General features: G+C 42.5%; 2 protein-coding genes across 4 annotated transcripts in view; both read right to left on the reverse strand.

Annotated features, from left to right (window-relative positions):
- Nucleotides 1-8,802, reverse strand: part of zfyve9a (zinc finger, FYVE domain containing 9a) — a 28,344-nt gene extending 19,542 nt beyond the window's left edge. For 2 of the 3 annotated variants that reach the window (XM_080034856.1, XM_080034854.1), the window contains exons 1-3: nucleotides 8,667-8,802; nucleotides 1,211-1,315; nucleotides 450-557 (exon numbers count right to left, since the gene is read on the reverse strand). In XM_080034856.1, coding sequence (XP_079890982.1) covers nucleotides 450-519 — 70 coding nt within the window. In that variant the 5' untranslated portion in view covers nucleotides 520-557; nucleotides 1,211-1,315; nucleotides 8,667-8,802. Of the gene's footprint in view, nucleotides 1-449; nucleotides 558-738; nucleotides 769-1,210; nucleotides 1,316-8,666 lie in introns of all 3 variants that reach the window. The other variant, XM_080034855.1, reaches the window with a different exon arrangement.
- Nucleotides 8,803-21,129: 12,327 nt separating this feature from the next.
- LOC307255692 (transcription factor BTF3 homolog 4-like) lies at nucleotides 21,130-26,425 on the reverse strand. Its single transcript, XM_080034440.1, has 6 exons — nucleotides 26,330-26,425; nucleotides 25,750-25,809; nucleotides 24,861-24,974; nucleotides 23,369-23,570; nucleotides 21,843-21,902; nucleotides 21,130-21,610 (listed from the first exon to the last, which is right to left on the reverse strand). Exons 2-6 carry the CDS (start codon nucleotides 25,801-25,803, stop codon nucleotides 21,564-21,566), a joined length of 477 nt encoding a protein of 158 aa, XP_079890566.1. The 5' UTR covers nucleotides 25,804-25,809; nucleotides 26,330-26,425; the 3' UTR covers nucleotides 21,130-21,563.
- Between the last annotated feature and the right edge of the window lie 87 nt (nucleotides 26,426-26,512).

Below are 26,512 nucleotides of genomic sequence, written 5' to 3' on the forward strand. Positions count from 1 at the left end.
GCACCAATGGCATATGTTTGTTGTATAAATGATTCTTGTTGTTTTCTGCTCATGTGCACAATGCGAAGACAGAAAGCATTCTGCATGTTTGAAAGCCTATTAACTCCAACATGTAGGCTACTTGAAAAGAAATCCAACTAATTAATTGAATAATTTAAACCGTTTTTTTTTTTCTTTATTCAGTTATCGCATTACTTAAGTGCATGTAAACTTGTTAAATAAGATTATTACTATTACCTGATTATATAATGAAAACAAACTCCATGTCCCTGAACCCCTATGGGCGGTGGCTGATCTGTCTGACACCTGGATGATTTGCTCACTCATTACATAACGGCCTCCTAACCACCACAGCTCCTCTGACACTGCTGACAGCAGCTATACCTCATCCCATCCATCTTTTCTCTAGAGTACAGTGACACAGAGTCTGTCCCAGCGCAGTAACTCACCTTCGTTCTGCTCAAACTCATCCAGCACCTTGTCCAGGTTGAAGGCCTCGGCCTGGAAGTAATTCTCCATGGGTCAGTAAGCTCCACTCTGCCGACGGCCGCGTGAACCTAGAAGCAGAGAGAGAGCGTGTGTCCTTGAAAAACCTAAATCCGTTTTTTTAAATTTCCATATTGTATGGACTATGCAGATATCCCCAACGGCCTGAATCCTCTCTTTGTCCTCTACTCACTTTAAACGGATTTGTTTAAGTAGAAATAATATTCCCTCCAACACACTTTTAGCACTTACGTCTCATTTCCCTCCCATGTAGCACTCACTCTGGGGTCACGGAGATATTGAAAGGGAAGCACAGGCATAGTCAAACAGTCTGTTTTGATTAGGAAGGTTAGGGGGTGAATGTATACGACCTGGCATACAATAACAAGGAGACAAACAGGATACAAACTTATTCAACACAAATTCTCCACATACTAAGGAAAGGTGTTTCTGGGCTCCTTTGTTTACACATGTTTAAAGAGCCTAGGCAGCCTATGACAGGTAGCGGATAGAGGAGATATTCACTCATTTTGATAAAAGGGTCATTTTGACAACAAGCGGTCACCAGAATCGCTGACTGCACCTGCATGGTCTGCAAGTAATGCATGTATTGCAAACATTTCACGATTAATAGTTTGTTTAATAAACTTGGAAATGGTCTAAATACTTTTCTACACATTTTCTGACTTTGGTGTTAATTGTTCTTCTCTCCATCACTCCTCACCTGCACAGAGGTCCTCCTCAGCGGTCCCAGGCGGGGTTGTTTCCTCAGCGGGTTTCCCTCTCCGTTCTCACTTCACCCAGTCTGGCAAGCGCCCAGCGCCCAAACCTTAGAGGGAAGGGACACAACTTTCAGAACACAGCTGCTTCTCAACCTGTGTGGTGAATCAGTGCTGTGAGTAAGTTACGCACTGTAGCTTTAACGTTTATGTCACTTCCCATCCCGGTGAAGATGAATCAGAACACAATCTTACATAAGTGTGGGACACAATGGTTCTTGAACAAAGGCTTGATTCAATTGACAGTACAGCACATCTGATCTTATCGTGCCTATTGCACATTATCATACATAGTGAGCCGTTTCCTATCTGAGCTCGACAGGGCAATCACCAGCATGAATGGCAAGCAGCTGAAGCCTGAAGCGCTGCACCACTGTCCTTGCTGATGGCGAGACCTTGGCGTGAGGATGTGACGCGGTGGGCTGCGTGAGAAGGAGGCGCGTGTCGAACTGCAAATGAGTAACGACCATGTTGTACTTCAGGGTCATTCTCATAAGGACAAGAGCCACCGAGGGATTACACCAGAGAGCAGATATACCGCAGAGCCGAGGCAGCAGAGTCAACACATTTTCCGCTTAGTTTAAGGTGCAAGTGTATAGGCATAGGCACGATGTCAGCATAAAGGGGCGAAAAGGCACGGGATGCTACACATGTCGTGTGGAGCGGGGGTCAAAGCATTTCTTTCTGCCACACAAGGAACATGGTTAAAGGAGGACACTGCTATCAGAGGCAATCTGTCAGTGACTGAAACAAAGAAATAGTTGGAGCATGGTATAAAGCTTGAGGCAAGCACTGTCCAAACAGACCATGATGACTGTGTTTAGACACAACACACGCCAACAACAACGCTCAGTCAATACAAGAATGAACTCAACTCGCCAAAAATAAATATACACTTGGACATTTCAATAACTACTTAACATAACCTTTTTAATTCTACTGTATATTAGTCAAAAGTGACGAGAGTAATCTCCAAGAACATTGCATTCAGATTAGGGATTTCATTTGCAAGTCCATTCAAATGTTTCTCTTTCTGAACTGAGGCAAAATCGTTGACACTAATCATATTGATGTTTGTGAAATATTGCTCTGTAACTAAATAAGTTTTTACTTTTTTTCAAGTCGACAGGTACAAAACTGAAACTTAAGGCATGTGGTGCAAGACGATCCAGTTTGGGTGGTGTTAATTACCCTCACCTTACCTGAACCAGCCACAGAATGGGAGCAACATCGAAGCACCAAAGTTTAGTATCCTACAACCTGAAAGTCTGCCCTTTATACCACACACACACACACACACACACACACACACACACACACACACACACACACACACACACACACACACACACACACACACACACACACACACACACACACACACACACACACACACACACACACACACACACACACACACACACACACACACACACCTGATTAAGATTTAATTACTCTGCAGAGGCGTTGAATAATGCATATTTAGTCAAAGTGTGTGTGAAGGGCTTGTATTTTTAGACATGTAAACTAGGGAAGATGCTATATGTATATATCAGTCAGAGAGCCTGTTGGACTTCTACAGCTAAATGGTTCTGCAAAAACATGATCTTTAAAATATTAAATATGCAAAAACATGCTACAACTCCTCAATTTATGACGGATCAGAAACTCTCAAAGACGCAAGCGACTACATGTGTGTGCAGCCTGAAGTCAAACAAGAATATCAAGAGCTGTGTGTGAGAGCTCACCTGGCGCCTGTGGTTATTTTAAGTTATCCAAATTAGATAGACCAAACTAATGAAAAATGAATGGCCACATACAGTCTGATGGTCCACGCTGGAATAACAATTACATGGATTAGCGTGACATTTTGAACAAACACTTATGGCGTCCAGAGGATCCTGATAATTAGGTCAAGACAATGAATTGATGACTTATTGTTTCAACTCTGACAACATTGCAAGTTGTATTTGTAATGTTTGATTTGCTAAAAAGCCACTGCTGCACACATCAATATTAAAATGATGAAGGGTTTTCACATTTTTCTATGTCAGTATAGTCAGTATTCATGAAAAGCTGCTGGACATAAACACGTGACGTAAACACAACTGAAAACAAAACCTGGGTCTCTCTCTCTCTTTCTTTCTCTCGATTCTATTTTTAAATCAAGCGACCTGTACTTGATCCCCATTCACTACTACAGCAGTGCTCCAGCCTCCAGTGTAATGCAGAAATGCTAATAATAAAATGGTCTAACGGACTACTACTAACACGATCAAACCATGGCTGACTGGACATCCGAGGCATGGCAGCTACATTAACTCAGACAAGGGCATAAACAGTGCGAAAGCTCGGAAGAACTGGAGAGTGCTACGAGAGTTCATTAGTTCCTCGCTGTCAGAACAAGACTCGGTTTCCTGTTGTTGTTTCCAGCATTCACTTCCTCAACAGTCAGGTGGAATTCCTTTACAATCAATAGTGAACTGTGACATTATACGCTAATAAATATAGATATGTATGTATGTACTAAATTACTTGATTGCTGATTCCCTATTTGAGGATGGTTTCCTTGAAGAATCTGTTATTTTGTATTTCATTCATACTATTTGTATTTTCTTACAACACTGTATAATGTTTATCTTACATTTGTTTCTGGTTTCCTCTTATATATTGTGTATTTTCTGGAGGTCCATTTACTGCATTGGAAGTGTTTTCAGTTATAGGTACACACACAAAAAACTTGCACTGTGCTTTTACATGTTTTGGCAATAGGCTCTTTTGCAAATGCATACATTTTTTGATATGTCACAGCACGACAACTGCAAGTGTTATTAATCCTCCATAATGGTATAACAGCCTTGAAGTGCACCATATCCCGGATTGTGGTTATGTAGATATGCTGCATAACCCTTATATGTTATCAATTCTACCTTTGCCTTCCTTGCAGTCACAAGTCAAAATACATAAAAAGCTAACATGTACTGTATAAAGCCATAAACAAGATTCACTTCTATCTTAAATGTGAAATGGTAACTGGTAAATGGACTTGACTTATATAGCTGTGGCTAAGTTTACTGTGTGACCTAGGTAGTAGTCCTGCTTAAATTAAGAATAAGTGCCTTGCATAAATGTTCCTAAGTGTTCAGACTCTGTCTGGCTCCTAAAGTATTTAAGAGAAAGCCCACGAGATATTATAACCCGGTTAGGAGTTACTAGCCGAGTCACCGGTCCACACACTGAGCGGCAAAGAGACTTGGAAACATATGATAATAACTCAATACCAACAAGCTGAAATCAATGTGGACAGACTGAATAGAATTGGGTGTGCAGTACTTCTTTATAAATTAAAATATGAACCCAGCCTTCAAAAAAGAGCAGTAACAATTACCGCAATGGCAACAAAAAACTAAATTATAAATTCATGAAACATTGCAGCCAGGTGTCTCACAAAAGGTTTATTTACGTCTACGCCATTTTTTCACATTTGTTGTTTTTTTCAATACAAACACTAGCTATGTGTCAAATAATATTCTTAACTCAAGGTCCACTCATTAGCTTGTCTCTTAGCTTTCATAGTCTGAATCCATTGTAAACTGCACCAGGTGTTATGACACGATGAAGACTATGTGATGTGGTCGAAAGCTCAGAAAAGGCAAGAAAAAAGGATCATGAATAAGATGGGTTTGTCAGACATTACTACCAAGGTCAGCGATGAGCTTTTATGCTCAAAACACTACATTTCTTCATATGAACAATGTCTTCGCTCATTCAGCTGATATTCGCAATACGGTCAACATATCACACACAAAAAAAGACACACAGAAACACACCAATATGAAGACTGTGTTGCAACGGGTGATGGGGATGAGGCTCTCAATGAGATTAATCATGACAGGCTGTGCATTAAACTGTGATGAATGGTGGGACACGTAACCTTTGGAGGCCTACGATTGGCTGAAAGACGTCACTCCATTACCCCTTTTATTTGACAACACTTTGGTGTCCTTCAGTCTGCCACCTGGAAATGATGCTTAGGCTTTAGTGCCTTTACTGAATGTCCTTTTTGTTAAGAATGCTTTCACTTGTTAGTCGAAGCTCCTTAAAGCTATAGTGCATAACTTCTGTTTCCCCCATGAGGAATTCCAACAACACTGTTGTCGCCTCTTGAGGTAAGCCTTCAGTGATCGCACATTGATTTTATACCTTCTGCTGTGTGTCCAGATATTTTCTTAGCAGTAGCATCAACAACTGAAACATTTTGTACGTGCGTTTTGGGATTTGTCTGAGCTCCTGCGCCAGTGTCAGGGGGGCGACACCAGTTCGGCTTAATAAACCTTGTGTCAACTCGTCGGGCGATGACTTGAATGTAATCGACATTCATATGAAAAAGTTACGCACTGTAGATTTAAGTTTCAAATTGACTGGCCCAAAACTATCAGAGTGGGATATAAAAGAGGTACCAATAGGTTATTTTTTCTAAGTGTGTGATCGGTAGCTATTTAGAAAATCCATTAATTGTTTTTCAGTAATTCTTTCTTAAACAGAAATGCCAAGTTCTTGTAGCTTCAAGCTTCTTAAACGCTGCTTGTCTTTGTCATATTTGATATTAAACCGAGTATGAAGGAACAGCTGCAACAATTAGTTTGTCAGCAGAAAATTAAACCGCAACTGTCTTCATAAATTACTAACCATTTCAGGCATGTTTCAAGCAAGAGGGGACCAATATTTTCTGGTTTCTGCAGGCCTAAATGTAAAACTGCTGCATGACTTCCGGGCGAGTTTTAGATTTGGGGAAACCCTCCTCATCTGTAGGTTCTCTTTATGAAAGTGACTATGACTGTGCAGTGCGCCATGGAAGTAAAAGTTTCTCTGCGCTCTTCCCTTTTTTCTCTAATGCTAACTTCCCATGTCTGCAAGTTCACATCCTCATAAAAGAGATTTTTTTTAATTTTTTTTTTTAAAGATCTTAACGCGACACCACCGTGCTCCAGACGCCATGCTCCAGAATAAACACAGGAAACTTTGAATGATCACTTCCTCCCTTTGAGAATGGACTTACATCACTTTCTAATAACGTGATCCCATGACTGAGTGACACATTATCATGTAATGTTGCAGAACGCCCAGACTGGGAGTTGTCCTGTATACCTCCTCCAGTAAGCTTTGTTTTTTAGAATAGTCGTCTGGGACAGGTCTTTCAGTCCTCAGAGTTAAGACTTAACATTGAGAAGGAGCTTTCAGTTTTCTTAATTTGAAGACTTTTCTGTTTGCCTTTTAACCTGTAACTTTTTGCTTGATTTTAATGTGTTTTAATTAAATGCAGTTTCTTAAAAAAACAAATAAATACAAATCTGCCTGTTTAGCTTCTTTTTTTATAACCTTTTAAATTAAATTTCAATATTTTCTTGTCTAATTTGATGTTTCTTCATGCCCATAAAGCACTTTGAATTGCCTTGGGTCTGAATTGTGCTACATACATAAACTTGCCTTGCCTAGTACACTAAAAAGTAACTGCAAGATTTAAGAAATAATAGGAAAACATGCCACAAGTTTATATCCTCTAGAAACGGGTTGCACTTCCTCAAAGAAAGACATCATTTCTCTGACAAGTGAGGTTGAAAATGGTCAAATCTGTTGAGGTTTGAAGAAGGAGAGTTAAAGAAGAGAATAGCATGCTCTGCTTCACAGCAAGTGTCAGAAGCAATTATGATCCTCTCTACTCCCTTATGTTTTGATCTACATTTAACCACCACAAGACAAGGAGAAAGAAGAAAAACAGCATACAGAGGAGACAGGCTGCTGGGCTGCCATCAGGGAGGGAGAGACTAATACTTTGTGAAAGCATACAGTAACCTACATCTGGGGAGTCTCCGTCTGCCTTGTTGCACTCATGAGAGCTCGTCTGTTGGATCAGACCTCTCAAATCAACTCCGCTAGGTTTTAATACCACGTGAAGATGCACTGAGCTAACTTACGTATTCTCCTGCTGTCAGCCTCGTCAACTGTCCTGTTGTATTTTTACCATCCAGCGTGGACAATCAGGCATGGGCACTTTGATGATAACTTTACTGTCATTCAACTGTACACTAGTACTAATTTACAAAATAAATATAACAAAATGAATACAAATGCTACAAAAAAAGCTGGTGGTGAAAAGGACATTTAAATATTGCAATAAAAGCTGCACATAAATATTGATATTGCACATGTTGCACATATTCACAGCTGTATAAAACGCCAAGTCAGGCCATCCAAGAAAAAGATGGGTGTTAAAAAGAGCCTAAAACCTTTGAAATAAAGTGTTACAGTTTGAGGGCATCTGATCTGGCTTTCCCTTCCTTTCTAAATTCCTCAGTGGTGATGACTATTCAAGGTGGCACTGGGATGGGCCCAAGGCAGCAGCACCCGCACCCTCTTCCTAAACCCACCTCTAGGGCTTGTCCAACGGCCCTGTGAGCATAACGAGGTGCTAAATGCAAAAATGACATCGCTTCAACAATACCAACAAGAGCAAGTAGATTACCATTAGTTTTGGATTATGCAAGCCATGGTACTGTGTTAGTGGCTGCTGCCTACAGGCCAAACACAGCCTTGTTAGATGGTAAATATTATTCACGGGTAGACTGGGTAAACACATGTGGAAGGTAGAGACGCTCCGTGTTGTTAATGCAGTGGGAGTTAGAGGAAGGGCTGCAAAAGAAGAAACAAATCACGCAACAGCTGTGGTTTGTTTTTGCAGCAGAACTTGGGATAGTTTAGTTGTATTAGCCAGTGCTGCTAGCTGGATTTAAGCATAATCCGCTAAAAGGCCTACGAGTAAGTTTACAAGACAGTTAGGAGCAGGTCGACAAAACAAGGAGGTTGAAAAGTGTAGTTTAAACGCCAAACAACACCGCTGTGAAGCAGCATGTTGTATGGGGAGGATGGAGCAGCTGCTATTTCCTCCGGCGGTTCCGCGGGTAGTCGTGCCCCGAGTGACGGGAGAGACTCGCTGCTTTGACGGACAGTCACACCGCCAGGGAGTCGGTGGGCGTTTGTGGCTAACAGCCAGTTTTTAACGGTTACCAGGCATTGTTAAACGTTACTAAAAGGCTTCCCTCGTCACGTTTATTCACAAGCAATTGTATTATTCTAGCCTGAAAGCGTTTTTGGTGTATCAATGTTTAGGCACAGCTCGTAGTGCGAAGGGGAAACGTTAACGCGGCGTGAAATTGGCGTACAAACAGTGTAACCGTGACACCATCACCACCGGGTCGTTATGGAATTCCTCGCCTCGTTCGGCTAGCTAAACACGCAATAAAACACCACTCATTGGCGGGTTATGATGGTAACAGATTAGAGCAACAACAGACCCAGTGAAATGCATGGCAACATGTCAGGAAAACAAATTAAGTTACTCACTGGAGGAATCCTCATCTTTATGCCGAGCCCCTCCGTCACTGTCCGTCATTCCTAATCGCCTTTGAAAAGCTATTTTTTGAGTCTATTTTCGTTGCAGACGCTCCGCTACCAGCTGAACTCAAACAGCGCCACTCGGAAAGTACAGCATGTAGTCTACCGTAGTTGTGCGACAGACAGCAGTCAAGGATCCCTCCCACAAGGTTTAATATTGGGAAAAATAAGAAGCAAAGGCAAGACAGCTATGAAAAGCCTCCACCACTACCGGGCGTATCGTATGTTTCAAAATAAAAGACATACTTGTAAATATGTGGCTACAGTATTGGAAGGAGTGCCCTTTTTGATGCCCCTTTGCAAGGCAGTATAATAACCGCCCTAGGGCTACGCTAGGCTATACTTTGAGAGGGACAGATCTCCCCCTATGTGCTTTAAAATGTCACCTCCAATATATTATAAGAAATATAAGTAAATAAATAAAAATCTATGACATGACAATTGGTGTCTTCCCAAAAAGCCTAATTATTATCAAATGTTATCATAAATATAGGCAAGTACATAAATTGCCATGTTTATTATTAGGCTTATAGATGCTGTGTAATGCATTTATTCGGTGGTGTGTCCACGGAGTTAATGTTCCCACCAGTTCAAATCAAAAAAGGGAATCCCTCTCCCAGGACAGACAGAGAGACATAAAATAGATTAGTAGAGTAGTAGGCTACAATCTGTGTTGATAGGACACCTATTATTGTAACACTACCAATAATAACATTACATTAAATAGTGGGGAATACACACAAAGTTTTGCTCCACCTGTTAGTGAATTTTAAATCATTTAGAATGACATTTGGTTTGGTCCCACTCAAAATGGACTCCATGGCCACGACCTTAACTCTATGGAAGATGAAACATGATGAAGGGCCCTCTATGGTAGCCCAATGTGCAAAAACACTGGAAGTGCTCTTTAGGGGGCCCTTCCTGTAGAACAAATGTAATGATGAACCCCGAATGATTATTTTGTAGAAGAGACCATTTGACTTAAGTGCCCTTTAGTTTGCCATCTCAGTGGAGAACAACGTCCCCAAATTCTTCCACCACATCCACGTCCAATTTTTTTTTTATTAAAACGTGTCATGCACTTTTATTTTGAGAACGACACCACACATTTCCGGTTCTGATACAGCTGCTACTGTTTATCTTGACGGAGAACGCTTCAGCTCCATCTAGCTCCGGTGCTGCTGAGATCCAGCCGCCGCAGAAGCAACAGTGGCGGGGACATTTTGGTTCAAACAGCAGGGCATATGGTGGTGGTGAACTCCCAGGGCGGGTCTGCAGCTCCGTCCGTCCCGCTCACTGGCCCACACACTTGAGCCAAAATGGCACACTCATCCTCCGGTAACCTTGTCATACCTCTCCCGGTGTGCAGAGAGAGAGAGAGCGAGAGAGCTAGAGAGAGAGAGAGAGAGAGAGAGAGAGAGAGAGAGAGAGAGAGAGAGAGAGAGAGAGAGAGAGAGAGATCGATCTCTGCAGTGGAGATCAATGAAAGGGGATGTGGGAATCATGAAGTAAGTCACGTGACTGTCACATGACCGGCACACAATTAGGCAGGAAGCAATAAAAGGTTGCCGGTGTCAACACACTCCCTCTCGCTACTTTGCTGTGTGCACCTCGGCTCTCCCCCTGTGCTGCCTAGCGATATAAGTTTCCTCTCTTAAACGGAGAGAACTGGGGCCAGTTCTGGCAGGTAATTCCGAGTGTTTTAACCACCTGTTTTATAACCTGTTGCGCTACTGCATTGTTTTTAGTTCATGTCCGTTTTATATCACCCGTTTTTATTGTATTGTTTCAGGTCACTGAACGTGACGAAGGGTTGCTGTGGCCAGTAAGAAGCCTCATTACGGGTAAACTAAGCACACATGTTTTTATTGTATTTTATTTACTTTTAGCCATGGTTTTTATAATCTTATTTTTATATCATAGAGTGGAAGTCCCTCACCCCTCCTTCCTGAATTGCTGGGCCACAGGCAGGACTAGTGTGTATGTTGGGGCTACTCATACAAAGTAGGCTAATCTACATGGTGACAATATTTGCTGATTATACCATCGGGCTGGCAACTAATTGTACTTTGTTTTGTTCTTTTAAAAGGGACCAGGCCAGCCACTGTTTTCTACTGTTTTTTATATTTTCTTTATGTTTGTTTGTTTTATTTTGGTAGAACCTGTTAGTAGCTCTTAAGGCTAGAATTTTGTGACTCAGATTACTCTCCTTCTACATTTCAGGGATCTCTGTACAAGGCTGGGCCCGTGGCGACACATGTCTAAGCTTTCTGTGGTGGGACTGCACGGTTTGACACTTTATGTATTGCTAAATGCACATTTCTTATTATTTACTTCTTATGTTACATATTTTGTAGATAGTGCATGTGCTTTCCCTTTTTGTTTGGTGTTGGCTTTTGTTGCTTTCGTTTCTTTTGTCCTCCACAGTGGCTATACAGCGTGCACGCGCGGACCAGACCTTTTTATACCGAAAGGAGAGTAATGCTGTCATCTGAGACGTCTACTATTGCATCCCTCTCTTAAGAGGGTTTTAATCTATAGTCTTCAATAAATAAGATATATTTTTGCACCAATTCATGCCTCCATCTCATTGTTCATGTTAGGGGAAGATACATCGGTAAAAACGACACACTCATAGCTAATGTAAACGGGTTCCTCCTGCCCATCAAATTGGAGGTGGCGTTGTCAGGCATATAAGGTAATAGCTTACCTATGGTTACCACATTTTTGGCGTTGTCGGCAGGATATATTAAAGGGGCATGAATTTCTGCATTTGTTTTGTTTTGCTTTCCTTGTTTTTTTGGTTGAAATAGAAACAGTGGCTGGAGCTGGACATCGGGACACAGATGCTGGGATGCAGATGAACCTGTAATGGGATCCAAGGGCCGGTGACAACAAATTGACTCCATTGTTTGATTCCCTGTATTCTGATAATACCTAACTCTGTGTATCTCATTTCTGTTATTGTAAACCACCCTACAGAAATGAGTGTCGATCAGGAAGTAGAGGAACTTTTGGCTCTACGTGAAGAGGTACAGAGACTACGAGTGGCTAATGAGCAATTCGTTCAAGAAAGAGGTGCCAATTCAGGTGCAGGCACTAGTTTTGCTAGCACAAGTGCTAATGCTAGTGGGCTACCCCCCAACGAAAATGTATCTTCACCCAACCAGACTGTTGCACCATCTGGACGTTTGGTATTTATTCAGAGGGAGAGAAAGTGCCCCCACTTTTCAGGCTCAAAATCAAAGTTTGACTTGTCCATTTACGATTGGGTAGAACATGTAGAGTCCTCCCTAAGAGATCGGCATATGACTGCCAGAGAAAAGGCCCTCTTTCTGTATGACCATTTGGAAGGGGAAGCAAAAGCGGAAATCAGGTTTCGTTCATTGGCAGAGCGGGAGAACCCAGAAACAATATCTACTATCTTAAAAGAGCTATATGGTTCCTCTTCTTCCTTTGTTAGCCTGCAAAAACAATTCTTTGATAGAAAACAGAAAGATGGGGAGTCTTTAAAAGAGTTCTCTCATTCATTGTGGGCATTGATTGAAGACATTAAGCGTGCTTTCCCAAATAGGTTGACACACCCAGATGTGTTGGCCAGAGACCAGTTTGTCGAGCATTTGCGTGATGTATCCTTACGCAGAGAGTTGAAGAGTCTTGTAAGGCAACGTCCATTAATCTCCTTCCTAGAACTGAGGAAGGAAGCTATCAGATGGGCTGAGGAGGGTGAGAAACCTCCTGGTTATACACGAGCTGGGCTCCATCACTGTGGGGCTGATGTAAATGTAGACGGGGCCTGCCATGCTGTGAGGGGTGGGAACGGATCAGAATTTTCTGTTTTACAAGAACAATTTAACCAACAACAATTGCAAATTGAGAACATTGTAAAAAGTCTGTCTAAAATCGAATCTATACTCGACCAATCTGTTTCTCGTGTCCCCAAGCAAAATTACCAGTTTACTCCAGAAGGCCAGCCAATCTGCCTCCGTTGTCGGAGGCCTGGACATGTCCTCCGTCAGTGCCGCCAGGGTCAGAAGCCAAGAGCATCTAGCTTCCCAAACGACCACCCTGACCCAAATGCTGTCCCAGGTGCTGGGGTGTCCTCAGGTATGAATATTGTAGATAATACTAATAATTATCAGCAGGGTGCCCCTCTTTCAAACCACTCACAGCCCCTGATAGGTAAATGCCCTGTAGTAGAGGTACAGATGGGTGGGATAATGGTGAAGTGTCTTTTAGACACGGGTTCTATGGTAACTACCATTACAGAGTCCCTCTTCAAAGAAGTGTTCCAATGCTGGGGTGCCCCTAAGCTAAAAACATGTGGGTGGTTGGCTCTGAAGGCAGCTAATGGTTTAGATATTCCCTATGTGGGGTACCTTGAGCTAGACATCCAGGTTTTGGGTAAAAAGATTCCAGGCCGTGGAGTTTTGGTTGTAAAAGACACTGCTTGCTCACTACAGCAAAACATTGTTCCAGGCCTACTGGGGATGAATGTCATCAGAGACTGCTATCAAGAGTTATTTGCTCAACAGGGGGAGGCCTTATTTTCCTCTTTGTCTGCCATTCAAGCAGAGACATGCTGGGAGCCAGCTTTCCGTTACTGTCACAGGCAGGAAGCCTGCCCCCTTGTTCCCGAGGGCCAGGTTCGTGTCTTAAAAGGCACTGGGGAGTTTATACCAGCCGGGTCAGTAAGGTTTGTGCAAGTAACCTGTCCAAAAATTCCACATGCTCCGCCTACCACCATGCTTTTGGAGCCCGGGGGCTCAGACCTTGCCCCAGGCCTGTTGTTATCCCCCTCTCTATTAACAGTAGACAATGGTTTAGCCTATGTGCCAGTGGTTAACGTAGGAGTTGCAGGGGCTACAGTCCACTCAAAACAAGTGTTGGGAACATTGCATCTGATTAAGGGGGTGGAGGAGCCACAGCTGAGTTTTCAGGGGGAACCTTGTGAGGCAGGGAGGGAAGAGGTTGTCCAGATTAAACGAGTCAGTGCAGAGACTGCTAACGGGCCCCCCATTTCCATCACTGAAACCATGGCAGCGCTACGCTGGCCAGACCTTTCCCCTGTAGATGAAAAGCGGGTAAAAGAGTTGCTAAGCAAGTACAATACTGTTTTTGCTAAACATGAGGGAGATTTGGGATGCACTGAAGAGATTGTACATCACATACCACTGCTAGATGAGACCCCTATCCGTCAGAGGTATAGGCGCATACCCCCTACACAGTGGCAGGCTGTAAAAGACCACATTAAGCAGCTCCTTGAAAGTAAAGTTATCAGAGAGAGCAGCAGCCCCTATGCTTCCCCCATCGTTTTAGTGCTTAAGAAGACCGGAGAGCTAAGGATGTGCGTGGATTACCGACACCTCAATGCCAAAACAAGAAAAGATGCCTACCCCCTTCCCCGAATCGATGAGTCACTAGATGCCCTTGCCGGCGCTAAATGGTTCTCCACTCTTGATTTGGCAAGTGGCTATAACCAAGTCGCTGTGGCTGAAGCAGACAGAGCTAAGACAGCCTTTTGTACCCCATTTGGCCTGTTTGAATTCGAGAGGATGCCTTTTGGGTTGTGCAATGCACCTGGGACTTTTCAGAGGCTCATGGAGAGGATTTTTGGGGACCAAAGCTTACAGTCAGTCCTCCTCTATCTAGACGACATCATAGTCTTCTCTAGCTCCATAGATCAGCAATTACAGAGGCTAGAGATGGTTCTTAGCCGCCTCCAACAGAAGGGCTTGAAGGCCAAACTGAGTAAATGCCATTTCTTTCAGAAAGAGGTGCAATACCTCGGACACCGTGTGTCCAGAGCAGGGGTGGCAACCGATCCAGAAAAAATCTCTGCAGTTGAGAACTGGAGAGTGCCCCGAGATGTCACTGAAGTTCGATCTTTCCTTGGTTTTTGCAGCTATTACCGTCGCTTTGTAAAAGGTTTTGCCCAATTAGCTGCCCCTTTGCACCACCTTGTGGCCAATGTCATTAAAGCAGCCAAACAAAGCAGAACAAGGCCAGCTACAGTTCTGCCTAATATGTGGACTGACGAGTGTGAGCGCAGCTTTAATGATTTGAAAAAAATGCTAACAACTACACCCATTTTGGCTTTCGCTGATTTCACCAAACCCTTTGTCTTGGAAGTTGATGCTAGTCACCAGGGGCTAGGGGCTGTCCTCTCCCAAGACCAGGAGGGTAAATTAAAACCAGTGGCATACGCCAGTCGTTCATTGCGGGGTTCGGAGCGCAACATGGAAAACTACAGCTCTATGAAATTAGAGTTCCTCGCTTTGAAGTGGGCAATTTCGGAAAAATTCAGGGAGTATTTGTTGGGCAGTAAGTGCACAGTGTACACTGATAACAATCCGTTAAGTCACTATCAGAGCCTTAAGCTTGGTGCCACCGAACAGAGATGGGTAGCTCAGTTGGCAGCTTTTGACTTTACTGTGCAGTACAAACCAGGGAAAAGTAATGGAAATGCTGACTCTCTTTCTCGCCAGTACAGTGAGCAGGAAGTCCCCCAGCAGGTGCCGGACCACCAGACCAGAGGCACTCAAAATGCACGGGACGACCAGGAGGGACCTGATGTTGTAACACAGCATCAAATTGGAGTTTTTCCGAGCCGATCAAAAACTGAACTGGCAACCCTACAGAGCACTGACCCTGTTCTTAAAATCTTTCTTTCTTTCTGGCAGATGGGAAAGCCACCAAATAAGGAAGAGCGCTCGCAACTCCCGCAGGCGGTAAAGAGTCTCCTTAAACAGTGGGACCGCATTATAGAAAGAGACGGCGTGCTCTATAGGAAAGTAACTGCCCCACATGGTGAGCCCTATATTCAACTTTTGTTGCCCACATGCCTTCACCAGGAACTCCTAAATAACCTCCATGACAAACATGGGCACCAAGGGGTCGGACGAACGACTGATCTCGCCAGGCAAAGATGTTATTGGCCAGGGATGGGAGCTGATATAGAGAACCACTGTCAGAGCTGTCAGCGCTGTGTACTTTCCAAAGCCGTTCATCCTGGGGTAAGAACTTACCAGGGCAGCCTCCTGGCCACTCAGCCATTGGAGGTGCTCGCAATAGATTTCACATTGCTTGAACCTGCTACTGATGGGAGAGAGAACGTGCTTGTTATGACAGATGTTTTCTCTAAGTACACTCAGGCTGTGCCAACCAAGGACCAGACGGCCGTCACTGTAGCGAAGATCCTGGTCGATAGCTGGTTCAACCGGTTTGGTGTTCCCAAACGGATACACTCAGATCAGGGGAGGAACTTCGAGAGTGCTTTAATCCGCCAAGTCTGCCAGCTGTATGGTATTGAAAAGTCAAGGACCACGCCATACCACCCACAGGGAAATGGCCAATGTGAGAGATTTAACAGAACACTCCACGACCTGCTCCGATCTCTCCCCCCTGAGAAGAAGCGGTATTGGCCAAAGTACATTTCTCAGCTTGTGTGGGCTTATAACACCTCGACTCATCGCTCCACTGGCCATTCCCCTTACTCCCTAATGTTCGGAGTAGCACCACGGCTTCCCTTGGACTTCCTTCTCGGATCAGATGACCCGGAAGCAACCACCAGCTCTTGGGATGAGTGGGTCCAGCAGCACCAGGAGCGACTACAGATGACACGAAATCTGGCCCAAAAGAATCTGAAAGCGGCAGCTGAGTATCGACAACAACATCACAACAAACAGGCCTGCGATCCTGGCTTCCAGCAAGGGCAGCTGATTTACCTAAAAGATCACCGCTGCCAGGGTCGTCGGAAGATCCAAGATGTCTGGTCACCAGTCCTGTACAGAGTGGTCCAGGAGCCAACCGAAGCTGGTAACCCCTACATCGTCACCATGGCTGACGGCACGGGCAGTGTTAGACGGGTGAGTAGGACCGAGATGAGGGCGGCACAGCTGGAAGGTCTACCGTCGGTGCCGGTGGCGCCCGGGCTAGACCCAAGGACTCCCCATCAGGAGGATAGTCCCGGCAGCAGTGATGAGGAGGATGCTCTGCTGTGGATAAATGGGACATTGTCCCCTCGACATGCCCCAGATGACCAACAGGCTGCAGTCCATGGAGGTGATTCCATCAGACCCGGGGAGAGGCAGGGAATGCCACCAGCTCCTCGACGGACAACTAGGGCTACAGCCGGAAGAAATCCAAATCCACACAACCTCCCAAGGTCCACAGTGGCAAGTGAGAATATAGTTGCGGTTGTAAGGGCTGCTGCTCCCCTGGCCCCTGTAGTAATGGTCAACCCCCTATTTAGACCTTGGTTGTGATTAATGTTATCGTCGGGGCGACGACACTTTTTAGTGGGGGTGTATGTGGGAATCATGAAGTAAGTCACGTGACTGTCACATGACCGGCACACAATTAGGCAGGAAGCAATAAAAGGTTGCCGGTGTCAACACACTCCCTCTCGCTACTTTGCTGTGTGCACCTCGGCTCTCCCCCTGTGCTGCCTAGCGATATAAGTTTCCTCTCTTAAACGGAGAGAACTGGGGCCAGTTCTGGCAGGTAATTCCGAGTGTTTTAACCACCTGTTTTATAACCTGTTGCGCTACTGCATTGTTTTTAGTTCATGTCCGTTTTATATCACCCGTTTTTATTGTATTGTTTCAGGTCACTGAACGTGACGAAGGGTTGCTGTGGCCAGTAAGAAGCCTCATTACGGGTAAACTAAGCACACATGTTTTTATTGTATTTTATTTACTTTTAGCCATGGTTTTTATAATCTTATTTTTATATCATAGAGTGGAAGTCCCTCACCCCTCCTTCCTGAATTGCTGGGCCACAGGCAGGACTAGTGTGTATGTTGGGGCTACTCATACAAAGTAGGCTAATCTACATGGTGACAATATTTGCTGATTATACCATCGGGCTGGCAACTAATTGTACTTTGTTTTGTTCTTTTAAAAGGGACCAGGCCAGCCACTGTTTTCTACTGTTTTTTATATTTTCTTTATGTTTGTTTGTTTTATTTTGGTAGAACCTGTTAGTAGCTCTTAAGGCTAGAATTTTGTGACTCAGATTACTCTCCTTCTACATTTCAGGGATCTCTGTACAAGGCTGGGCCCGTGGCGACACATGTCTAAGCTTTCTGTGGTGGGACTGCACGGTTTGACACTTTATGTATTGCTAAATGCACATTTCTTATTATTTACTTCTTATGTTACATATTTTGTAGATAGTGCATGTGCTTTCCCTTTTTGTTTGGTGTTGGCTTTTGTTGCTTTCGTTTCTTTTGTCCTCCACAGTGGCTATACAGCGTGCACGCGCGGACCAGACCTTTTTATACCGAAAGGAGAGTAATGCTGTCATCTGAGACGTCTACTATTGCATCCCTCTCTTAAGAGGGTTTTAATCTATAGTCTTCAATAAATAAGATATATTTTTGCACCAATTCATGCCTCCATCTCATTGTTCATGTTAGGGGAAGATACATCGGTAAAAACGACACACTCATAGCTAATGTAAACGGGTTCCTCCTGCCCATCAAATTGGAGGTGGCGTCAGGCATATAAGGTAATAGCTTACCTATGGTTACCACAGGGATGTGACAGTGTTGTTGGGGATGTAGCTCTTATTTATAGGTCCATGGGATGTAGGGATGAATGCATATCTCCTCCTCAATTACAATCATATGTTTAACTGTTATAGGGAAGACCATTTTCCCTTATGAAAACTAATTGTAAAATAGCAAAAATAACTTATTTTTCTGTGAGACTTGAATCTAATTATTAAATAAGAAATAAGAGAAGTAATTTGAAGTTGTCACAGCAAAGTCTGGGCTTTTGTAACTAGAACAAAGTTAGTGGAAAGTGTTTATTCAAATAGCCTGCTATGCTGTATGAATACGAATACCTTAATTCACTTTAGAATTTCCATTTCTACTTCATTAGGCTACATGTCAGAGGAAACTATTGTAGCCTACTTTTTACTCCACTACGTGTATTTCAGAGCTAGTCAGATTCATTTGAATTATTAATTACACAACACAAAAGCTATGGCGTTATATCCTACACTTATAATTAAAAGAACAAAATATTGTAGTTAAACATAGCTGTTTTGACCAGATATATTCAAATAAGTACATTTTGCAAAAAATAAGGCACCTTTACTTGAGTCAAATTTTGAAAGCAGGACTTTAACTTGTAATGGAGAATTTACCCTTATACAAAGCATATACAGTATCTCACATAAGTGAGTACACCCCTCACATTTCTTCAAATATTTCATTATATCTTTCCATGGGACAACACTGAAGAAATTACACTTTGATATAATGTAAAGTAGTCAGTGTACAGCTTGTATAACAGTGTAAATTTACTGTCGCCTCAAAATAACTTGACACACAGCCATTAATGTCTAAACTGAAGGCAACAAAAGTGAGTACACCCCTAAGAAATTTTTTCCAAATTGGGCCCAAAGTGTCAATATTTTGTGTGGCCACCATTATTTTCCAGCACTACCTAAACCCCCTTGGGTATGGAGTTCACCAGAGCTTCACAGGTTCCCACTGGAATCCTCTTCCACCCATTCATGACGACATCACGGAGCTGGTCGATATTAGAGACCTTGCGCTCCTCCATCTCCCGTTTTAAGAAGCCCCAAAGATGCTCAATAGGGTTTATGGCTGGAGACATGCTGGGCTGTCCATCACCTTTACCCTCAGCTTCTTTAGCAAGCCACTGGTCATCTTGGAGGTGTGTTTGGGGTCGTTATCATGTTGCCATACTGCCCTGCGGCCCAGTTTAAGACGGTTGAGTGCACGTTTTCAGCGTCACACCAAGAGGTTGGTTTTGGAAAATAGACGTATGAGTGCTGCCAGCGTTGCTGAAGGGCTTGAAGTGGTGGGGGGTCAGCCTGTCAGTACTCAGACCATACGCCACACTCTGCATCATACTGGTCTGCATGGCTGTTGTCCCAGAAGGAAGCCTATTCTAAAGATGATGCAAAAGAAACCCCACAAACAGTTTGCTGAAGACAAGCACACTACGGACATGGATCACTGCAACCATGTCCTGTGGTCTGATGAGACCAAGATAAACTTATTTGGTTCAGATGGTGTCAAGTATGTGTGGTGGCAACCAGGTGAGGAGTACAAAGACAAGTGTATCTTGCCTATAGTCAAGCATGGTAGTTGGAGTGTCATGGTCTGGGGCTGCATGAGTGCTGCCAGCACTGGGGATCTACAGTTCATTAAATGCTAACATGTACTGTGACATACTTGAGCAGAACATGATCCCCTCCCTTCATAAACTGGGCCGCAGGGTGGTATTGCAACATGATAACGACCCCAAACACACCTCCAAGATGACCACTGCCTTGCTAAATAAGCTGAGGGTAAAGGTTATGGCCTGGCCAAGCATGTCCCCAGACCTAAACCCTATTGAGCATCTTTGGGGCTTCTTAAAACAGGAGATGGAGGAGCGCAAGGTCTCCAATATCCACCAGCTCCGTGATGTCGTCATGAATGAGGGGAAGAGAGTTCCGGTGGCAACCTGTGAAGCTCTGGTGAACTCCATGCCCAAGAGGGTTAAGGCAGTGCTGGAAAATAATGGTGGCCACCCAAAATATTGACACTTTGGGCCCAATTTGGACATTTTAACTCAGGGGTGTACTCACTTTTGTAACCGACAGTTTAGACATTAATGTCTGTGTGTCGAGTTATTTTGAGGGGACAGTAAATTTACACTGTTATATAAGCTGTAAACTGACTACTTTATATTGTATCAAAGTGTCATTTATTCAGTGTTGTCCCATGAAAAGATATAATGAAATATTTGAAGAAATGTGAGGGGTGTACTCACTTTTGTGATATACTGTAAATGCTGCGTTTACTTGAGGATCTAAATACGTCTTCCCCTTTACATTCTTCAGTTTTCACCAAATTAAGTTTAGTTTTAAAATATGATTGTGCTCATTCGTAGTGAGTTTCTCTTCATACACCATCCAGACTATTGTGTTATATATAATAGCTTGAATATGTATGAATCCAAGGAAGTGTTAAGAATGAGGCCCACTGTTTGGGCTTTTACTAGACTGTACTGTTCAATCCGTTTATAAAATGAGCACCAGTAACCAACATTTAAAGACCTTGATCAATGCTTCAAATGCGCACATCAAAGCAGACGTGCAGAGGAAATCCAATACTGATGACTTTTTGTTTCATCAGCAGCTGGCATTGAAATTAACAATATTTGTATTCATATATTCTGGATTTTTCAATGTGTGAGGATGATTGTGTAATATTCAATCATTTTCAATTATAATTTAGTATTTGTGTAAAAAGAGACACAAACACAAACAGTATTTGGAGTTGGGTTGAAACAAGAACTGTAGGAAATATCAGAAAAATGTACTACAAGTATAAAAAGCACTAATTACGATGAGCAGTACCAAATCAAGTAACAAAGACACATTAGCCCAAAAATGTTTTATTAAATTCATAAATGACCACTATAATGTAAAGCGAACTCCTCATTCACTTTAACTGTAATTTAATAAACAATCTCTTAAATACTAGCCACGAATAACCATGTAGAAAGCTTATTTCTAAAGTAATTTGAGTCCCTTGGGTGCTGGGAGGCATAAGGACCCCTGTTTCACGGCTTTGTCCATGATACACCACAGCCTACTGAAATCAAAACCTACTTTATCTGCATGGTGTTAGCTGTTGCTGTTGTGGTGGCAGGCTAAACCGAAGTGGTTCACATCGCTGGAGTTGATGCATTGCACCCTTAACAACCGTTTTACTCACAAGAGGAATTTGCACATTTGCGAGTCTGTTAAGAGGTAAAAAATAAAAAACGGCTGACGGAGTAGGAGGGGGAGAAAAAAAAAAGACTGGATTCATCAGTTTGCTTCATCCTTTGAGGCTTCATCAAAGTTCTCCACAAGATCTGCGAGACAGAAACAACACAGTACGTCAGGATGGTTCAGGGCAGTTAGATTAAAGTAACAATTTGTGGAAGATAGCGACTGATTTGATATTTTTTTTGTAATAAAACAATTTATTTTTAAGTAAAGATTTGATCCATTAGAAAACAATAATTTACAAATTGATCAAAAGTCCTTACAAAATGAAACACCAAACACTCATTGAATTAAAGAAATAATAATCTGCATCTTTACCTGGAACATCGTCGTCCTCCTCCTCTGCAATGACCTCCTGGACTGCTTTCATGTCCATTGCTGCGAAAAAAATAAAGAAAAAGTTCATCAAAAAGTTGTGCTGAAAATGAGCAAAAGTAGAATGTGATAATAACTGCAGATTTGTGTTAACAAGGTCACAAGTCCCATGGCTTCCACCAAAATCTTAATTGTGAAACTCCATGAAATTGGCTTCAGTATCAGTTCTCATGTTTTGCTTAAACCTGACACCTGCCCACTGAAATTAACACTTGAAAAAACAATAATAAGTGTTCTTCGTAATGAATAAGTGAAACCCTTGTTAAAATGAAAACAACAACATCTGCAATTGCACAACAGTTGGATCTTCTAAGAAAGATTGTGTGCTATGATCAAAACTGGTTTAATCTGGTGTAACAAAAACAGTTAGTTTGTTTACCATGTGGAAAAGCTGCTACCATTTGCTACTGCTACGTTTGCTTCACTTGGTTTATTTCCATCTTCATACAAACACCAAGGTTGTTTGCTTCAAAATGAATCATCCAAGTGCTCAGAACGTGTGTGGTCACTAATGATCAGTGTCTAAAAGCTAATTATACTTTTCTGTTGCAGGTTTTGCTATTTCACTGTCATTCCTTGTCGTTCTCTTCAGTGTTCGTCCGTGCTATAAACTAGTTCATCTGTAAACTAGGTCACGTTTACAGATTTAAGTGCTCCTCCACTTTTCCGTTGATTCTAAACAAACAAAATCTTCGCTGCACAAAGCTGCTTAAGTACACTGATGTGTTCAAAAGGCAGCAGATTCAACTGTGTTTTACTGTATAAGGGAAGTTCAACCATGATGACCTTTAACGTCTGGGTCATTTATATGTCAGCAGGGTGTACGTTTGCCAACATAGTAATCCGAGTACCCACAAGGCCTTGCTTTGCAGCAATATGGCTGTGACAAGAACTTCTGGGCAGGAGCATGAATGAACATGCACACTTCTCATGTTATTCTTGTTGATTACCGTCTGTGATCCAATTGCTAATTCTTAGTGGTATTCCAAGTTGTATTTTTGGTGTAGTGTATTTTCTGTCCTAACCCTAATAAGTGGCTTTTGTCGCTTGTCGGGCCGCCATCGTAGATAAGAACGTGTTACTTATGACTTGCCTATAGAAATGAAGGTGAAATAAATAAATACATTTAAAAAGCCCGGAAATTCGTGGTGCACCAATCACAATGCAGTTGGATTTTGACGGCAGTGAATAAAGTGAGAGTATGATTGGCGGTGCGCAGTTAGTGGGCTGGAGAATCTAAATGCATCCCTTTCCGGCATATACAACCTACCCGATACTCCTAGATTTGTCTTTTCTCACAACTGCACCGTCCCCTCTCAACTAAATATTCCTAAAAGCTGAGGACTTTGCTGACAACTTTCAGACCTCTATGAACATCCCCATAACAGTATAGAACCACAGAGAACCCTGCTATGTGACTGAGAGTGTTTTAAGTGTGTGTGTGTGTGTGTGTGTGTGTGTGTACTCACATTGCCGCGGGAACTGCTCTGCCAACTTGCGCAGGCTGGTGAGGCTGTCTGCTCCAAGCTGACTCAGGATGCCCGGCAGCATCTCCGTCAGCTGCTTGGTCTCTGCGTGGCCCGTGATGGCGAAGGTGTTGGCGGAGAGGGACGCCTGCACTTTGGGGTTGTTGAAGTGGATTACCGTACCGTCATCTTTTATCATATTCACCTAAAGGGGGGTTAAAAACACAGTTAGAGCCAATAGAGGCAAAGGTGAAGTAGCTAAAATAACTTTAAAATATTTATGAAAGTCACATTTTTCCTTTGATGATTATAAATAACACGTAAAGAGACCATCAGTGCAAAGAATGCTATTTTTTTTAATATATATATATATTTTTTTTAAGATACATTTCTTGGCGTTTCTTGCTTTATTAGACATATTTTTGCAGAGACAAGAGTTGAAATTGGTCAAATAGGGGAGGACATGCAGAGAACAGACCAAGGATTGTATTTGAACCGGGTCTGCAGCGATGAGGACTGAGCCACTTCAGAGGGACGCTCTGACCACTACACCACAAGCGCCCCTATATAGTTTTCCATAATGCTTTTTGTTCAGGGTGCGCTCCCCAGGAACAACAGCTAAAACACTTAAAAAGGTGAAGTAAGCGGTTTATTTATGTTAATATAAGTGTTAAATCGCTCTTTATTCATACAGTGATCACTTACATAATGTGCGCGTTTCATAAAGCCGATCTCTGAGTCAGCTGCTTTGCACGTAATCGGCAAATAAACTTATTGTAGTATCCCAAAATGTTTATCCAATCAGAAGAGAGAACACTACAAACCGACACTCGTCTCACTCATATATAGTATATACACTCCATGGTCTCACTGCCGGTGCACGCCAGAGCAACAGATGGGTGAATGTGTACGCGCCTACAAAGCAGGTAAAAATCCTTCACAATGTCTGTTTTGATGGTTTTTAAATCATGTTTTATCACACTTATGGATCTGAGATGATGCTAGATAACGTGCTGCTTGAAGATCGCAGTGCATTAATGTGGTGACGTAGGGACGAGCGAGGGGACTGCTAACTGCAGTAACTGACAGGAAGTTAGCTAAAAGAACCATTCCGCTTACAGCACCTTTAAGCTTTTGTCTAAATGGACAAACGGAAAGTTCCTCTTTTAGGCACTTTAATTGAGATCAACTCATTTACAAGTTTAATATTTCATTGTACAAACGGTAAATTGAGTCAAAGCATAAATGAATGAATGAGACTCAATGAATTTTGTGCAACAGATTGGTTAATTATTCTCCCGTTTTATCAGTTATTTGTGCTTTCTGAAACACTTGAAACGCTTGTTGGATAAAAGCGCTCTAACTATAAAGTACAATGCATGACTGTAGAATGCTTTGGTTGGGCTCCCAGTGTCTTTAATCTTTTCATTTAAGACCATGGGAGACAAAGAAAGTCTGCTACAGTACAACAGTGACAATGGTTCTGCTTTGATACCTCTTCTATCCCTGCGATGTTGTTCACTGCCAGTTTCTTCAGAGAGCTCTGGAGTTTTTTGTCATCAGCTGTTGCTGTTTTGTGAACAACCTTCTTCTTCCTGCGGGCGGTTCCCTGTGGACAGAACAGGTGTGAATACCACACAAAAAGAAAGACAAAAAAAAGAAGACAAGAATTAGATCAATGAATTAACTGAAACATCTGCTTCATATAAATAAGACTCACCATACGTTTTAAAAGAGCCTTACATTTGTTTTGGACACTATCGGTTATTTCCCACTAGTTTGAACAAAGGCTTCAGAAGTCCGAAAAGACACCCATCAATGACCACCATGTTTTAGAAACAAGGGCCATAACTTTTGCCTTGAATACAGCACATTGGAACAATTTGCTTTTACCCAATCAGATATTCCAACCAGAGATTTCAACAGAGATCTTGCACACCATGATTTCTATTTGACGAATGCCAAGGATCAAAAACCTGTGACTGAAAAGAAGTGACTCTCTTTGGGACAAGTGATCGACAGTGAAAATAGCTAATACAACATTTTTAGAGAGAGTCAGTGTGGTGCAATATGTTAAAAGGGCCTGTATCACAGCAAAAATAACAAATAACGCCACCTAGTGTGTGGCTGAACATCACACAATGAATTTGAACAAAGGCCACAGATAGAGGGGGGTTGATGCTCTCGCCCCATAAAGGGAATGCTGAGGTCAGGAGGAAAGACATGGCAGATGCTAAATGCCATCACACTCCTTAAAAATGAGAAACAACTGTATCAAAGATAACACAAAAATGAAAGCCTGGATTGAGACTCCCAGCACTGGGCAGGCAATGTGTCATTTGAGTGTTAGATACTATGAAAAGAAAAAAAGAAGTATACTGTACCTTTCCACCTATCCGGACCTGTGCCTGAAGTTTGGCGAGCTTCTCCTGATTCATAATGTTCTGTATGGAAATAATAATAAAATGAAACAAAACAACTATTAACATTGACATTTAACATTGTTTTAGTACCATTCTTATCACACAGATAGCAAATGACAAAACAGAAAATACGGGTTTCCACAGCTCGGGTTTCACATAGCAGTTTAAAAGGAGAGCACATGTGATTACTTGTTGAAACAAGCGAAGCTACTGGAGCTACACTAATCATAATTTCCACACGTTAGCATTAAGATAGCAGGCTGCTAACATAAACTGACAGCAATACCAAAACCACTCTAACGACATTTGACAACATGAATTCAACACATCAATAAAAGCGACTGGATGTCAATTTCTAAAATGACATATCTGCCCAGCGTAACTGTAGCTAGGTTGCTAACGAGAAGGCTATTTTAGCTAATATTAGCACAGTGGCCTACGAAACAAAATAAACGAGCTGGGTTTTAGTTCTTGGCGAGGTAAAATAAAAAACACATCGGTTCAGATGTTAGCAACAAAATATAACGATATTTTTCTTTACCTTTGAAAGGGAATTTACTGACAGTCTGCTGAACTGTTCTCGGTATTAATGAGCAGCTTAGCCCCGCGTCAAGAACAAGCAATACAACCCTTTTCCTGCTAAACCTTTCACAATAAAATAGCAAAAACTCACACAACCGCACATGTTTTACTTATGTAAAGAACATCGTGTGGTAATAAGGAA

Source organism: Ammodytes marinus, assembly GCF_949987685.1.
Source record: "Ammodytes marinus genome assembly, chromosome: 9".
Lineage (NCBI taxonomy): Eukaryota > Metazoa > Chordata > Actinopteri > Uranoscopiformes > Ammodytidae > Ammodytes > Ammodytes marinus.